Source organism: Saccopteryx leptura, chromosome 1 (assembly GCF_036850995.1).
Source record: "Saccopteryx leptura isolate mSacLep1 chromosome 1, mSacLep1_pri_phased_curated, whole genome shotgun sequence".
NCBI classification, from domain to species: Eukaryota; Metazoa; Chordata; class Mammalia; order Chiroptera; family Emballonuridae; genus Saccopteryx; species Saccopteryx leptura.
This window is the reverse complement of record NC_089503.1, coordinates 54217675-54234667: the sequence shown is the minus strand read 5'-3', so window position 1 is coordinate 54234667 and position 16993 is coordinate 54217675. Positions and strand designations below refer to the sequence as shown.

At 37.2% G+C, this 16993-nt stretch overlaps 2 protein-coding genes across 3 annotated transcripts; one reads left to right on the top strand and one right to left on the bottom strand.

Moving 5' to 3' along the window:
• Window positions 1-1781: 1781 nt before the first annotated feature.
• OR56B4 (olfactory receptor family 56 subfamily B member 4) lies at window positions 1782-2743 on the top strand. Its single transcript, XM_066360609.1, is given in 6 exon segments — window positions 1782-1881; window positions 1884-2083; window positions 2085-2209; window positions 2211-2383; window positions 2386-2646; window positions 2649-2743. Coding segments are annotated over 6 exon segments (954 nt in total).
• A 3618-nt stretch (window positions 2744-6361) lies between these two features.
• Window positions 6362-16625, bottom strand: LOC136388801 (olfactory receptor 52B2-like). 2 transcript variants are annotated; one of them, XM_066360607.1, is made up of 2 exons: window positions 15716-16625; window positions 6362-6402 (listed from the first exon to the last, which is right to left on the bottom strand). In XM_066360607.1, the coding sequence occupies exons 1-2, from the start codon at window positions 16623-16625 to the stop codon at window positions 6362-6364; spliced, it is 951 nt and encodes a 316-aa protein (XP_066216704.1). The 2 variants fall into 2 exon arrangements, with proteins under 2 accessions (XP_066216704.1, XP_066216705.1); XM_066360608.1 differs by lacking the exon at window positions 6362-6402 and having other exon boundaries at window positions 15678-16625.
• Window positions 16626-16993: the final 368 nt, after the last annotated feature.

Below are 16993 nucleotides of genomic sequence, written 5' to 3'. Positions count from 1 at the left end.
TTATAAATAATGTCCATTAGTGACAGATGTAAAACAAAATTTAAGTAATGAAAGAGATGCATCAAATTGCTAACTATAAAGGAAAAATATTTTAAGATGTTATTTGTATAAATTAATTTTTATATTTTATCCCAATTAAATTTAGATAATTTAGAAATTAACAAAATAAGATGATCTAGAAGTCAAAACATTGGCAAAAGCTTTAAATTTTAAAATGTAAAATATTAAGTGGGAAATGATCCATTGTATGTTTAAACTTATAAATCTAGAACTGTTTTGTTCAGTATGGTACCCTCATCACAATGCACAGACAGAAAAGTAAAACAATAAATTAGACCTAGTGTATATAAGAACTTAATACAAAATGAAGCATCAACAATCAATAGTAAAGCTATTGGCCAGTTGGCTCAATGTAGAGCATGGGCTCCATGTGTGGAAGTTTCAGGTTTGATTCCTAGTCAGGACACACAGGAGAAGCAACCATCTGCTTCTTCAACCCTCCCCCTTCTTTCTCTCTTTCTCTCTCTTCCCCTCTCACAGCCATGGCACAAATGGTTGGCCCCAGGTGATGAGAATGGCTCCATTGTCTAGTTTCAGGGGCTGAAATAGCTCAGTTGCTGAGCAACAGAGCAGTGGCCCCAGATGAGCAGAGCATCACCATGTAGGGGGCTTGCCAGGTGGATCCCAGTTGGGGCACATGCAAGAGTCTGTCTTTCGGCCTCGCTGGCTCTCACTTAATAAAAAAAAAAGTAAAAAATTAAAAAGAACAATACAAATATATTCTCCCCTCTATAGATCAAAGAAAATGAGTTTCATTTTTGTAATTAACTATTAAAAACATTTAAAAAAAGTAATGAGAAATGAATATTAATCAAAATTCTGAGTTGAAGATGACTTTCTAATTTATTCAGGGTATACTGCCCATTTTCTCTTTCTGATAAAATAACTTGAAAATGTTCTATAGCCACACAGAATTTGAATCAAAATAAAGACCACAAATGGGTAGGCACTGTTATGAAAAGATATATAGTGAACATTGCTTTTTTGTCACTTAAGTATAAATATCTAAATATGTAAATGTCAAAATCTCTATGGTAATTAACATAATTAAAATCTAGTTGATGTTAAAATTCCTTTTAAAAATACAGCATTATGCCCTGGCTGAATAGCTCTGTTGGTTAGAGCATCGCCCTGAGGCATAGAGGTTGCCAGTTCAATTCCCAGTCAGGGCACATACAGGAACAGTTCAATGTTCCTGTTTCTCTCTCACTCTCTCCCTTCCTCTCTCTAAAATCAATAAAATAAACATTTTTAAAAATACAGCATTAAGTATTTTTAAAACAATGCCCTTAGGAGAGTCTTATTAAAATCTACAGGTAAAAAATCAATAAACTGAAAAATATAGGTCTCAATATGTTTTCATAGTATTTACCTCCTGAGAAATCAGACTGCTCATGATGATTGTACGTGTCTCCTTCTCTGTGTCCACGTTCCCTTGCTCCATGTATTATAAAAAAGCACCATTACATGACATGAAGCCAGTAAACGATTCCTCTCTGGCTTTCTTTGTTTCTGCTATAATCTTCCTCTTCTGGCTATCTTAGTGCTCTTTTCTGAACATTTTCCTGACAAAAGAGACATGGAGATTATCATGATAAAAGGTACTACTTGTGAATCTTATATCTTTAAATTAAACCTGAATCTTAGCTGAACACTTAACCAAGCTTCCTTCTTGTTTCCCTTTATCTACAGACAGACACTAAGGATTAAGATGCTAACATATGGATATCTCCCAAAGTGGAACTAATAACTCAAGACTTCACATGACTAAGTTCATTCTGATGGGGCTCCCAGGCATTCACAAATAGCAGCACTGGCTTTCCAGCCCCTGGATCTGATCTACCTCTAAGCTCTTGGTGCCAATATCCTCATCATGATCACCATTAACCATGAACTTAACTTGCACCAGCCCATGGACCAATTCCTTAGTATCCTGGCTAGAGTGGACATTGGCTTGACTACCACCATCATGCCCAAGATTCTAGCCATCTTCTGGTTTGATGCCAAGGCCATCAGCCTCTCTTGAGTGCTTTGTTCAAATCTATGTTGTTCACTGTTTTATTAGCATAGAGTCTGGTATCTTCCTTTGTATGACTATGGATAGATATGTAGCCATCTGCCATCCACTTCAATACTCCTCCATAGTTACCTACTTTTGTGGTCAAAGCCATAGTATTCATGGTGCTTAGAAATTTTCTGTTGACCATCCCAGTGCATGTACTAGCTGCCCAGAGACATTACTGCTCCAGAAATGAAACTGACCACTGCCTGTGCTCTAATCTGGGAGTCACTGAGTTGGCCTGTGATGACATCACCATTAATAGGCTTTACAGTTGGCTTTGGCTTGGGTCATTGGTGGAAGTGAAGTGGCTCTAGTTCTTATTTCTTGTGTTCTGATCTTTGACTCTGTGATGAGGCTGAACTCTGCTGAAGCAATAGCCAAGGCTGTGAGAACCTGCAGTTCCCATCTCACCCTTACCTTCTTTTTCTACACAACCGTTATTGTAGTGTCTATAGCCCACCTGGCAGGAAAAACAGTTTCCATCTCTCTTGTTCTTCTTAACATTCTTAACATTGTCATCCCCCCGCCCTAAACCGCATCATATATGCTCTTAGGTCCCAGGAGCTCCAAGTGGGCTTCCAGTGGGTGCTTATGTTAGACGAGACTGTGTCCCAGAAGTGACACAAACTCAAAGAATGGAATGTGTTGTACTGCAAAAGAGCACGGGTTTTGAAATTCAGCAGACCCCAGCTGGAATTTGATTTCCCTCTTTCATTAGGAAATATAATTTGTTAACTAAGACATAAACAAAAATTCACATTCTTTAGAAATAAAAATATTATAAATGAAAGTAAATATTAGAGGCAGTCCCTGCCTAAGTGGAACTGCATACATTCTTCTGTATTTGTTTTTATTTTTTATTTAGGAAATTAAATTTAATGGGACTAATATACATTTCAAAGTTTCAGGCCCTGGCCGGTTGGCTCAGCGGTAGAGCGTCGGCCTAGCGTGCGGAGGACCCGGGTTCGATTCCCGGCCAGGGCACACAGGAGAAGCGCCCATTTGCTTCTCCACCCCTCCACCGCGCTTTCCTCTCTGTCTCTCTCTTCCCCTCCCGCAGCTAAGGCTCCATTGGAGCAAAGATGGCCCGGGCGCTGGGGATGGCTCTGTGGCCTCTGCCTCAGGCGCTAGAGTGGCTCTGGTCACAACATGGCGACGCCCCGGAGGGGCAGAGCATCGCCCCCTGGTGGGCAGAGCGTCGCCCCCTGGTGGGCAGAGCGTCGCCCCCTGGTGGGCGTGCAGGGTGGATCCCGGTCGGGCGCATGCGGGAGTCTGTCTGACTGTCTTTCCCTGTTTCCAGCTTCAGAAAAATGAAAAAAAAAAAAAAAAAAAAGTTTCAAGCATGGAAATAACTCAGATATTCATCAGCTGATGAATGGATAAATAAAATGAGATAGATCCATACACTGGAATATTTTTCAGTGATAAAAAGGAATGAAGTACTGACACATGTTATAACATGAACGAACCTTTAAAACATTACGTTAATTTTTTTAAAAAAGCCAGACAAAAAAGATTATGTATAATTCCATTTATATCAAGTGTGTATAGTAGAAAAATCTATAGAAACAGAAAGTAGACTAGTGTTTGTCAGAAGCTGGGGATGTTGTGCATGGAGGAATGACAATGACTGCTGATGAATAATAGATTTCTTCTTGTGGTAATAAAAATATTCTGGAATTAGATCATGGTAACAGCATACAACTCCATGAATATACTAAAAACCATTGAATTGTATGCTTTAAAAAATTAAATATATAGTATGTAAATTAATTTTTTCAATTACAGTTAACATTCAATATTATATTAGTTTAAAGCAGTTATTTTCATAAGTTGTTATTTTTTTTAATTTTGCCAGAGACTTGTTTAACAGTGAAGGCAGCAAATTTTCTTTCTTCGAGAAACATTATCATAATAAAAACTAATTTTGTATGACCGGAATGTAACATAAATTACTTTGTAGTTTAATAAAAACAGACTTGTCTCACTATATATGAAGTTAATCTGTATTGGAGCCAAAAAGCCTTCTGAAAGAAAGGTAATGAGATCACCTTCTCCATAATTTCTTCATTTTGGAATTTAATGTAATATGACTTTCCCTAATGAGTAGATGAAGATGATCACAACACAGTCTAGATTTATCTTCATCAAAGATCATAGAAGATCCATGAAAGAAAAATCTCACTGTAAATGTTTGAGTGTGAGTGTGTGCATGTTGGGAGAAAGTAGGACTGATCTTCCTGGACTCAATAGCAAAGAGGGAGAAGGAGGACTGCCAAATTTAGCAAATAGAAATACGAGATCAGTTAAATTTTAATTTCTCATAAATGGCAAAGAATTTTTTAGTAAGTTATGTACCATGCAATGTTTGGTACCTATTCATACTAAAAAAAAAAAGGGGGGGGGTATTCATTTATTTATCTGAAATTTATACAAGTCAGTGTCCTATGTTTTATCTGGGAAACCTACAAGGAGTGGATTGCTTCCAAGTCACATGGCTGAGGATGAAACCCCTCTGACTTGATGAGGATATCCTGGGAAGAGTAACTAAGCATGTAGGCACAAGCTAAAGAGCTATAAACTTGGGAGCCCAAGTATGGCACATGCTTGACCTAACACAATATCAAAGAAATGTTCTCATCTTACCTCAAAAAAATGTTAGACAATACAATATGATATGGCAGTATAAAAAGGTCATGAATCCACTTCATAGGAAACAACTATCAAATTAGAAAAATTATCAGAAATACTCATTTCATGACTCTGGAAAGAAACAGTGGAAACCCCACAAATAGGCATTTTTTCATGAATAACTGCTGAACTTCAGGTAGGAAGTATAGAAATCTGTTGTTCTTGCCTGAGACTGCTCCCATCCAATCTCCTCCAGCTTCAATTTGGTCAGTGTGATAGTTTTACCAGGGAAATACAGGGTATAAAATCAATAGCTTCACTGCCAGAAGGGGCTGACTTGATTTGGAAGGAAGAATGGAAAAGCCATACCCAATGCCAAGTGGGAAAGTCATGCAGCTATCTAACCAGAGCCTATAGTCCTGGTCAGTACAAGTTGAAGACTGTAGATTGACCGGAGATATTACAAATGAGGTAAGGATATAGGGTTTAAGAAGCTCTCCACATACCGCTGACTGACTGGAAGGTTGTACATACATTTGGGGAGAACAAAGCCCAAACTCTCCACACACCCTAAACTGTCCAGGAAACTGAGTACATATGCAGAAGAGACTCAAGGAGTCTGATGGAAAAATAAAAGCTGGAACAGACTTGAAAACTGCCTGAACTTTGAATGTGCTGCCCAAGCCACACGTAGACCCACTAATAGGGAATAGAAGCTTTACTGGCTCAAGGTATTTGGAAGCAACCAAAATGACCAAAAATGAAAAAAAAAAAAAAAGCTCATAGATATGGATGACAGTGTGATGCTTGCAAGAAGGAAGGGGTGGTAAAGGGAGGTGGAAGAAGGTAGAGTGGGATTAATGGTGACAGACAGAAACTTGACTTGGCGTGATAAACACAGTGCAGTGAACAGATGATGTGTTGTAGAGTTGTGCACCTGAAACCTGTATTATTTTGTTATTCAATGTAACTTCAATAAATTCAGTTAGTTAGTTAAAAATAATAAAAATATCTGAGCAGTACATTAGGTGAGCACTGTGAAAAAGGTTTCACTGATTTCAGAAATAAAATAAAAAAAAACAGCAACAACACCCTCAGAACAATAAAGTTATTTAAAATGCTTAGCTTAAAAAAAAAATCTTTTAAGTATGAGACATGAAAAGGGAATTATGACCTATGGGGAATTGGGGAGAAACAGACATCAAAACTGTCACTCAGTGAAGGCAGGTGTTGGGTTTAACAAGCACAGAGTTCAGACCTGCTATTGAAAATATATTCAAAGAATTAAAAGGAAACATGTAAAAAATTTTAAAAATACAGATAATTTCAATAAAAGAATAGAAACTATACATAAGAAAACTGGACACATACATGCAAAAAGTAAAGCTGGACCACCCTTGAACATCATATATAAAAATAAACTCAAAATAGATTAAAGACTTAAATATAAGGCCTGAAACCATAAAAATCATAGAAGAGTTTACTACTCTTTAGCATCTGTCTTAGTAATATTTTTTTGGATATGTCTCCCCAGGCAAGGGAAACAAACACAAAAGTCAACAAATGGGACTACATCAAACTAAAACACTTCCACACAGTGAAGGAAATTTAAAATAAAAAAGACAACCTACTGAATAGAAGAAGGCATTCTCATTCTCTATCCAATAATGTTTTAATATTCAAAATATATAAGGAACTCATAACTCAATAATGGAAAGAAAAAAACAACTGATCAAAAGATGCACAGAAGACACAAATTGGCATTTTTCCAAAGACGACATACAGGTGGTTAATAGAATATGAAAAGATGCTCAACATCACTAATCATCAGAGAAATGAAATACAGATCAAAACCACAGTAAGACACTACCTCACACCTAGCTATAATTTTTAAAATGTCTATACTCAAAAATCAACAAATAACAAACCATGCACTGTGATAGGATTGTAAATTGGTGCAACCAACGTGGAAAACAGCACAGAGAGTCCTCCAAAACCAAAAATAGAACTATCATATCAATCAGCAATTTCACTTCTCAGTATTTAACCAAAGAATATAAAAGTGCTAATTCAAAAGTTACATGCATTCTTATGTTTATTGCAGCATGATTTACAATAGCAAAGATATGGAAACTACCTAGGTGTCCACCCATACATGAATGGATAAAAAAGATTTTTGTATATATACACTATGGAATATTATTCAGCAATAAAAAAGAATGAAACTTTGCCCTTTGCAACAACACAGATAGACCTAGATGGTATAATGCTAAGTGAAATTGACAGAGAAAGACAAATGCTGTATGATTTTACTTATATGTGGAATCTTTAAAAAATGAACAAACATAAAGCAAAAACAGATTCACAGAACCAGAGAACAAACTGATGCTTGCCAGAAAAGATGGGTGAAAAAGATGAGGGAAATATAGTCAATAACATTGTGATAACTTTGCATAGAGACAGATGGTTACTAAACTTAGTAAGAGGTTCACATCATAAGGTATATAAATTTCAAATCACTATGTTGAACATGTGAATGTACAATGTATGCCAACTATACTTTGATAAGAGAATTTTAAAAGAAACTATACAAAAGAACCAAATGAAATTTCTGGGCTTAAAAATATAATAACTTTGAAAACCTCACTAGAGAGGCTCAACACAAGGTCTGAGATGGCAGAAGAATCAGTGAACTTGAAAATAAACTAATATAAAGTATACAGTCTGATAGGCAACCACTGAAGTAATGCCCTATAGCAGGGGACGGGAAACTTTTTGGCTGAGAGAGCCATGAATGCCACATATTTTTAAATGTAATTCCGTGAGAGCCATACAACGACTTGTGTACATTACATATTATCCAATAAAAATTTGGTGTTGTCCCGAAGGACATCTGTAATTGGCTCCAGCCACTCGCAACCATGAACATAAGCGGTAGGAAATGAGTGGATTGTAATACATAAGAATGTTTTATATTTTTAACATTATTTTTTTATTAAAGATTTGTCTGCGAGCCAGATGCAGCCATTAAAAGAGCCACATCTGGAGATGACATCAGAGTAACGGTGGAGTAGGAAGTGATACCGATAAATCTCCCCCAAAACTCAACAAGATCTTCAACCAGAAACAGAAAAACCTATCCTTGGAGACTCCAGATGTTTCGCAATATACCCGAAGGTATGGTCGAGCGAAAAATTGGCTAAATATATAACAAACCCCAAAGGAAATAGGTAGTAAGAAATGCTTCGCCTTCCTCACTAACCTAAACAGGGCGGCTTGCACTGGGAACTGAGAATATACAAACTAGGGTGGGCAAAGGGGGTGAATAGATCCAGGCCGCAGCACAAATGGCCAAACCAGGCTGTGGCATGGAGATCCAAGCCAAGGAAAAACTGTTCCTGTGCCAACCCGGGCAATACAAGCTAACACTCACGCCAAACCCAGATAAAGAAAGACAAGTGGGGCAGCCATTTTCCCCGATCCCCTGGTCAGTGCACACAGATAGTGGGCGAGAGATTCCTTCCAAAGAGCCGGGAGTGGGCGCCCATGTTATCCCACAGAGAGGCAGAGTCAGAGGCCTTTGTGTGGGCCGAAAGCGGAATCTCCGGACTGCGCCAGTGCCCTGAAAAAGCCATGCACGGGGAGGGAGTGAGAGTCAATTCTAATGCTGAAACTTTTCCGAGCGGGTCGGGGTTTCACTCAGAGGGTGAGGCGGCCGGCCTGATATCCTGGTCTGCGCGCGCAGATAGTGAGAGAGAGATTCCTCCGAGTGCCTCGGCAGTGTGCGCCCAGGTTATCACACAGAGGGGCAGAGTCAGAGGTCTTTGTGTGGGCCCAAAGCGGAATCTTGGGCCGCCCCAGCGCCTTGAAAAAGCTGAGCACGGGGATGGAGCAAGAGCCAAAATACTAGCAAATCGAATATAACAACATATTAAAATTGGTCTAGATTGGTCATCCAAACAGAGAATCAACAAAAATATAGTGGCCTTAAACAAAACACTAGAGCACCTGGATATGATAGACATCTACAGGACATTTCATCCCAAAGTAACTGAGTATACTTTTTTCTCCAGTGTACATGGATCATTCTCAAGAATTGACCATATGTTGGGCCACAAAAACAACATCAGCAAATTCAGAAAAATTGAAGTTGAACCAAGCATATTTTCTGATCATAAAGCCTTGAAACTAGAATTCAACTGCAAAAAAGAGGAAAAAATTCCCACAAAAATGTGGAAACTAAACAACATACTTTTAAAAAATGAATGGGTCAAAGAAGAAATAAGTGCAGAGATCAAAAGATATATACAGACTAATGAAAATGACAATATGACATATCAGAATCTATGGGATGCAGCAAAAGCAGTGATAAGAGGGAAGTTCATATCACTTCAGGCATATATGAACAAACAAGAGAGAGCCCAAGTGAAACACTTAACTTCCCACCTTAAGGAAATAGAAAAAGAAGAACAAAGACAACTCAAAACCAGCTGAAGAAAGGAGATAATAAAAATCAGAGCAGAAATAAATGAATTAGAGAACAGAAAAACTATAGAAAAAATTAATAGAACAAGGTGCTGGTTCTCTGAAAAGATCAACAAAATTGGCAAACCCTTGGCAAGACTTACCAAGGAAAAAAGAGAAAGAACTCATATAAACAAAATCCAAAATGAAAGAGGAGAAATCACCACGGACACCGTAGATATACAAAGAATTATTGTAGAATACTATGAAAAACTTTATGCCACTAAATTCAACAACCTAGAAGAAATGGATAAATTCCTAGAACAATACAACCTTCCTAGACTGAGTCAAGAAGAAGCAGAAAGCCTAAACAGACCTATTAGTAGAGAAGAAATAGAAAAAACCATTAAAAACCTCCCCAAAAATAAAAGTCCAGGCCCTGACGGCTATACCAGCGAATTTTATCAAACATTCAAAGAAGACTTGGTTCCTATTCTACTCAAAGTCTTCAAAAAATTGAAGAAGAAGCAATACTTCCAAACACATTTTATGAGGCCAACATAACCCTCATACCAAAACCAGGCAAGGATGGCACAAAAAAAGAAAACTACAGACCAATATCTCTAATGAATACAGATGCTAAAATACTAAACAAAATACTAGCAAATCGAATACAACAACATATTAAAAAAAAAATACATCATGATCAAGTGGGATTCATCCCAGAATCTCAAGGATGGTTCAACATACGTAAAACGGTTAACGTAATACACTATATCAACAAAACAAAGAACAAAAACCACATGATCTTATCAATAGACACAGAAAAGGCTTTCAATAAAATACAACACAATTTTATGTTTAAGACTCAACAAAATGGGTATAGAAGGAAAATATCTCAACATGATAAAGGCCATATATGATAACCATCAGCTAACATCATATTAAATGGCACTAAACTGAAGGCTTTCCCCCTTAAATCAGGAACAAGACAGGGTTGTCCACTCTCTCCACTCTTATTTAATGTGGTACTAGAGGTTCTAGCCAGAGCAATCAGACAAGACAAAGAAATAAAAGGCATCCATATCGGAAAAGAAGAAGTAAAGGTATCACTTTTTGAGATGATGTGATCCTATACATCGAAAACCCCAAAGAATCCACAAAAAGACTACTAGAAACAATAAGCCAATACAGTAAGGTCGCAGGATACAAAATTAACATACAGAAGTCAATAGCCTTTCTATATGCCAACAATGAAACAATTGAGAAGGAACTCAAAAGAATAATCCCCTTCACGATTGCAACAAAAAAAATAAAATACTTAGGAATAAACATAACAAAGAATGTAAAGGACTTATATAATGAAAACTATAAACCATTGTTAAGGGAAATCGAAAAAGAACCCTAACCCTAACCCTATAATGAGATGGAAGAATATACCTTGTTCTTGGCTAGGAAGAATAAATATAATCAAGATGGCTATATTACCCAAAGCAATATACAAATTTAATGCAATTCCCATCAAACTTCCAATGACATTTTTTAAAGAAATAGGGCAAAAAATCATCAGATTTATATGGAACTATAAAAAAAACCAAATAGCCAAAGCAATCCTAAAGAAAAAGAATGAAGCTGGGGGCATTACAATACCTGACTTCAAACTCTATTATAGGGCCACGACAATCAAAACAGCATGGTATTGGCAGAAAAATAGACAATCAGACCAATGGAACAGAATAGAAAGTCCAGAAATAAAACCACATATATATAGTCAAATAATTTTTGATAAAGGGGCCAACAACACACAATGGAGTAAAGAAAGCCTCTTCAATAAATGGTGCTGGGAAAACTGGAAAGCCACATGCAAAAGAATGAAACTGGACTACAGTTTGTCCCCTTGTACTAAAATTAAATCAAAATGGATCAAAGATCTAAACATAAGACCTGAAACAATTAAGTACATAGAAGAAGACATAGGTACTCAACTCATGGACCTGGGTTTTAAAGAGCATTTTATGAATTTGACTCCACAGGCAAGAGAAGTGAAGGCAAAAATTAATGAATGGGACTACATCAGACTAAGAAGTTTTTGCTCAGCAAGAGAAACTGATAACAAAATAAACAGAAAGCCAACTAAATGGGAAATGATATTTTCAAACAACAGCTCAGATAAGGGCCTAATATCCAAAATATACAAAGAACTCATAAAACTCAACAACAAACACACAATCCAATAAAAAAATGGGAAGAGGATATGAACAGACACTTCTCCCAGGAAGAAATACAAATGACCAACAGATATATGAAAAGATGCTCATCTTCTTTAGCTATTAGAGAAATGCAAATCAAAACGGCAATGAGATACCACCTCACACCTGTTAGATTAGCTATTATTAGCAAGACAGGTAATAGCAAATGTTGGAGAGGCTGTGGAGAAAAAGGAACCCTCATCCACTGTTGGTGGGAATGTAAAGTAGTACAACCATTATGGAAGAAAGTATGGTGGTTCCTCAAAAAACTGAAAATAGAACTACCTTATGACCCAGCAATCCCTCTACTGGGTATATACCCCAAAAACTCAGAAACATTGATACGTAAAGACACATGCAGCCCCATGTTTATTGCAGCATTGTTCACAGTGGCCAGGACATGGAAACAACCAAAAAGCCCGTCAATAGATGACTGGATAAAAAAGATGTGGCACATATACACTATGGAATACTTCTCAGCCATAAGAAATGATGACATCGGATCATTTACAGCAAAATGGTGGGATCTTGATAACATTATAGGAATTGAAATAAGTAAATCAGAAAAAACCAGGAACTGCATTATTCCATACGTAGGTGGGACATAAAAGTGAAACTAAGAGACATTGATAAGAGTGTGGTGGTTAAGGGGGGAAGGGGGGAATGGGAGAGGGAAAGGGGGAGGGGGAGGGGCACAAAGAAAACAAGATAGAAGGTGACAAAGGACTTTGGGTGATGGGTATGCAACATAATTGAACGACAAGATAACCTGGACTTGTTATCTTTGAATATATGTATCCTGATTTATTGATGTCACCCCATTAAAAAAATAAAATTATTATAAAAAAAAAAGAGCCACATCTGGCTCGTGAGCCATAGGTTCCCGACCCCTGCCCTATAGCAATACTTGGAAGCTTAAAAATTGTCCCAAACACAATCTCACTTAATCATCATAAAACCCTGTTAGCTAAATATGCTGCTTGACATTCAAAAATCCTAAGATTCAGAATAATTTAGTGATTGACTATATACTAATAAAATATAACTTTACATTTTCAGTTAGTTAACACAATAAAACATCATTTGTTATTCACACTAAAGAAAAAATGATGTTGCAAGTTGAATGACTCTACTGATAGTTGTCCCTCAGATGTTTATTTCCCCAGTTTTATTAAGAAATAGTTGATATATAACATTGTGTAAGTTTAAGGTATACAATGTGTTGAGTTGATATATTTATATATTATAATTTGATAACCACCATAGCATTAGCTAACATCTCCATCATATCACGTATTTCTTTTACGTGGTGAGAACATTTAAGCTCTATTATTTTAGCTACTGTCATTTGTCTAGTACTGTAAGTACTAGCTATAATCACCATGTTATACATTACATCCCCAGAACTTATTTGTCTTATAACTGAAAGTTTGCGCTCTTTGACCCATATCATCCCATTTTCCTACCTCTTTGCCCCTGGTAACCACCATTCTACTCTTTGTTTCTATGAGTTTGGCTTTCTAGATTCCACACACAGGTGATCATACAGTATTTTTCTTTCTCCATCTGGCTTATTTCACTCTAATACTTCACTCTATGCCTCCTTCTTTCACTTAAAAGGATATTTGTGATTACATTGGCCCCACCTCATAATTCAAAATAATATCTGCTTATTAGCAATCCTAATTTTATCTTTAACCTTAATTTTCCTTTGCCATATATCCTAACATACTCAGAGGTTCTAGGGATTAAGATATAGATATCTGTAGTGGCCAGTATTTTACCTACCATAGAGAGTTTTAAAAAAAACTTCAGAGTCTCAAAGGGATGGAAAATGAACTACTTCTAAACTTTAAACAGTAAAAAAATACAAAAAATGGTTTTTAAAAGCTTCAAGCAAAATCTTCCTATAAAACTTCTCAGTTAATTAAAGTCTTTAAAGATGAAGATCATGTTGTAAGTGTGCTAACCAGTGAACATCTCAAATAAATCAAGCAACTGAGGGCATAGGTACCTTCCCACTAAAACATTACAGTCCCAAATTAGCCTGCATTTAGGTCAGAGAGATGTATATAGAAGTGATGAAAGGAAAATAGAGAACATTTGAGATTTATACCTTTAAAAGATTTCAGAGTGTGTTTACCGGCACAGAAGTGAAGCCAAATAGATGAGAAGCTTACTAAGTTTTTAACAGACATACTACCAACAAAACCAAAAGTTCAGCTAAGAAAGACTTTGACTATTCAAGAGCTAACACACCGTAACTCTTGGGGCCCAAGCTTTCAGCACCAGGAAGTAGAGTTAGAATATTGTGCTGCCCAAGAAGGACATATTCCCCAGGGCCCATTCTAACTATGGCCTAGGAAGATAATGGGAAAGAAATAATCTTTCAAAGAGATTATTTCCATGGTCCACAGAGAGGAATGGACAGTGGATTACTGCTGGGGAATCTAATCAAGAAACTTCTCCCAAACTCAAGGCATGAAGCCTTCCCAATATTTGCCCAATGGGGATTTCAAAATTGCTGTGAATTGATTGTTGTGTGTTTCATATTTTTTATCTTTCCCAATGGGAGAAGTTATTGTTAAATATCCTTGTTACATTATTGTATATTTAATAAGAGGGTGATAAATGAGCAGAGAAATTTGCTTTTAAATCACAGTTCTCTAGATCAAGAAAAGCCCCAACCAAATCTGATGGAGAAGTTCTTTTACATCAACTGAAGATCCTACACTTTGAGCTGGGTGAAATGCCTGAATGCAAATTTGGGGTTTGTCTTGTGGAGAGGATTTGAGTGTGTTCTTGTACATACAGATAAGGTAATGAAGAACTATTAAGTGACCCAAAGCACAGATGGTGGCATAAAAATTAGTGTTCACTAAAATTTTATGAACATGCCTACATTTCCCACTTTCCCTTGCAGTTGGATGGGGGTCATGTTAGAGCAATATGCTCACCAATGAAAATGTGAACAAAAGTGATAAATCACTTCAAGACCAAAGCAATTAATCATTGGAGTGCCTCACCTTTCCCTCCTGTTTATTTTTTCTTTTTTGCTTGGTAACTCTGAAAAGTGTATGTTGATATGCCAACTCCAGGAGATGGGAAGATCCAGAATTATTGAGTCACTAAATGGAGAATAGATTCTGCCGACCTACACTACACCCTTAATAAAAGAAGAATAAACTTTGTTTTGGTAATACTTGAGATTAAGCATATCTTAAACTATCCTAATATAGACATTTTACTTTGACATTTCTAATAAACATACAACTAGAGACATCAAGAAACAGTTGTATATATGGATATGAACTCAAAAAAAAAGTCTAGGCTAGACATATCAGTTTAGGAGTCATCCTAATTTAGAAATAAAATTGTAAAGCCATGCAACTATCTCTAAATAGGAAAAAATTATAGATAGAGGACATAGAACCATAGAGTATTAGCTTGCTTCATATTTGAACAGCTGTATATTTATGTAATATATTTTCCATTATAAATGTGCCCTCACCATTTGTTCTTTGTTTATGAGTCCATCTCAGACAACCAGTTGTCTAAGGGCAATGCCTGTCTGTGTCATTCAACCAATTTCCTTCATGAGTAAAGAAATTTTTTGTTATAATGGTGATAGCTCCTTATATATAAAATTTAATCAATAACAACCTTAGTCTTTTTTGACAGCTTAATCTTTTTAAAAGTACACTTTTATATTTATCACCTAATGATTTGTCAGCAAACCAGTTATGCTGGCGGTGGTGTTACAGGTATTAATCATCGTACAATCTTGGAAAGGAAGCAGGAGTAGGTACAGGAGCCTCTCAAAATATTGGAAATATCATATACATCAAACCTAAAATATTTTCAGCCACAAACTTCAAGTTAGAATTATAGCTAACACTGAGAGCCCATGAAATGCTAAGCAATATACCCAGCAATTTATACATTTAATTTAATCTTTACATAAACTTTAGAGCCTAAGTACAAGTGGTTTCATTTGGTAGATTAGAACTAACTCTCCAAGAAGTAGGAAAATGCCCATAATCAAAAGTCAGGAAGTAAAGAAACCAGGATTTGAATTCAGATGCATTTTATTCTAAGCCCTATGTGCTTTTGTTTGCAACACACTGTAGTGCCTTAACTTGGAACCTCAGTTGGTAAGTTCTCTTTTCCCCTGCTTGTAAGAGAAAGCTGTGAAGGAACCATGAGCTTCCTCAATACTTTCCCACAATGGATAACATATGAGCCATACTGTCCCTGATTTGCTTGGTCTTTGCCCCGTAGATGATGGGATTAAGCATGGGGGGAATTAATACATAGAGATTTGCCAGAAGGATGTGGATATGGTGGGGGATATTCTTGCCAAAGCGATGGGTCAGGAAAGTAAAAAAGAATGGGAGGAAAAAGAGGAGAATAACTCCAATGTGAGAACCACAGGTATTGAGAGCCTTGTGCCGAGCATCCTGGGAAGGAAGTCTAAACACAGCTTGGAGAATTAAAGTGTAGGAAATACCAATGAGTGCAATATCTACCAAAACTGATGCCATTGGCACTGAGAAGCCATACCAGATATTCACAGTGATGTCAGCACAGGCCAGTCGGGCCACCCCAATGTGCTCACAGTATGAGTGGGGGATGATATTTGTCCGACAGTATGGCAGTCTCTTCAGCAGGAATACAATAGGGAAAATAGTCCCAATGCTTCGTCCCCAGATTGCCAGGGTCATTTTTCCAATTACCATAGGAGTTAAGATGGCTGTGTATCTCAATGGAGTACAAATAGCCACATAGCGGTCAAATGCCATGGCCAACAAGATTCCTGACTCAGCCACAAAGGCAACATGGATGAAAAACATCTGAGTAATGCAGGCATCAAAGGCAATCTCCCCAGCATGGAACCAGAAGATAGCCAAAGCCTTGGGCACAGTGGTGGTGGACAGCAAGATGTCAGTGCCAGCCAGCATGGATAGGAAGACATACATGGGTTCATGGAGGGTACGTTCATTGAGGACAACAAGGACGAGGGCTCCATTTCCCAAAACTGCAGTGATGTACATGAGGCAGAAGGGGATGGAAAGCCAGGTGTGGTAGTTCTCCAGTCCTGGGATGCCAAGTAGAATGAACACAGTGGGGTGGAAGATGATGAGGTTAGCACCAAACATGCCTGCTTTTGGAGTGTCTCTGTGAAGACTAGAGAAAGCAAGAGTCAACAAGCAGAAACAGCTACAGGTTTCATTAAAAGATGAACATTAGATAATGGTATCAATCAATATAATGTTATGCTTTCACTTCCTACATTATAATTGCAAACATAAATATAAACAAAAGTTCCTGATCACACCTCAGCAATGTCTAGAATTCATTTATGCTTCCCTATTCTCACTTACATGATCCTACTCAGGTTTTGGTTATCTTCACTTGTTGTGTTGCAATAGCATCCTAACTAATCCTATTGCCTCATCTCCAAGCTTCTCATCCTCACCCCCTCATCCAACCCAGCTATGTTGCAGCCCATGTGGTATTCCCAAAA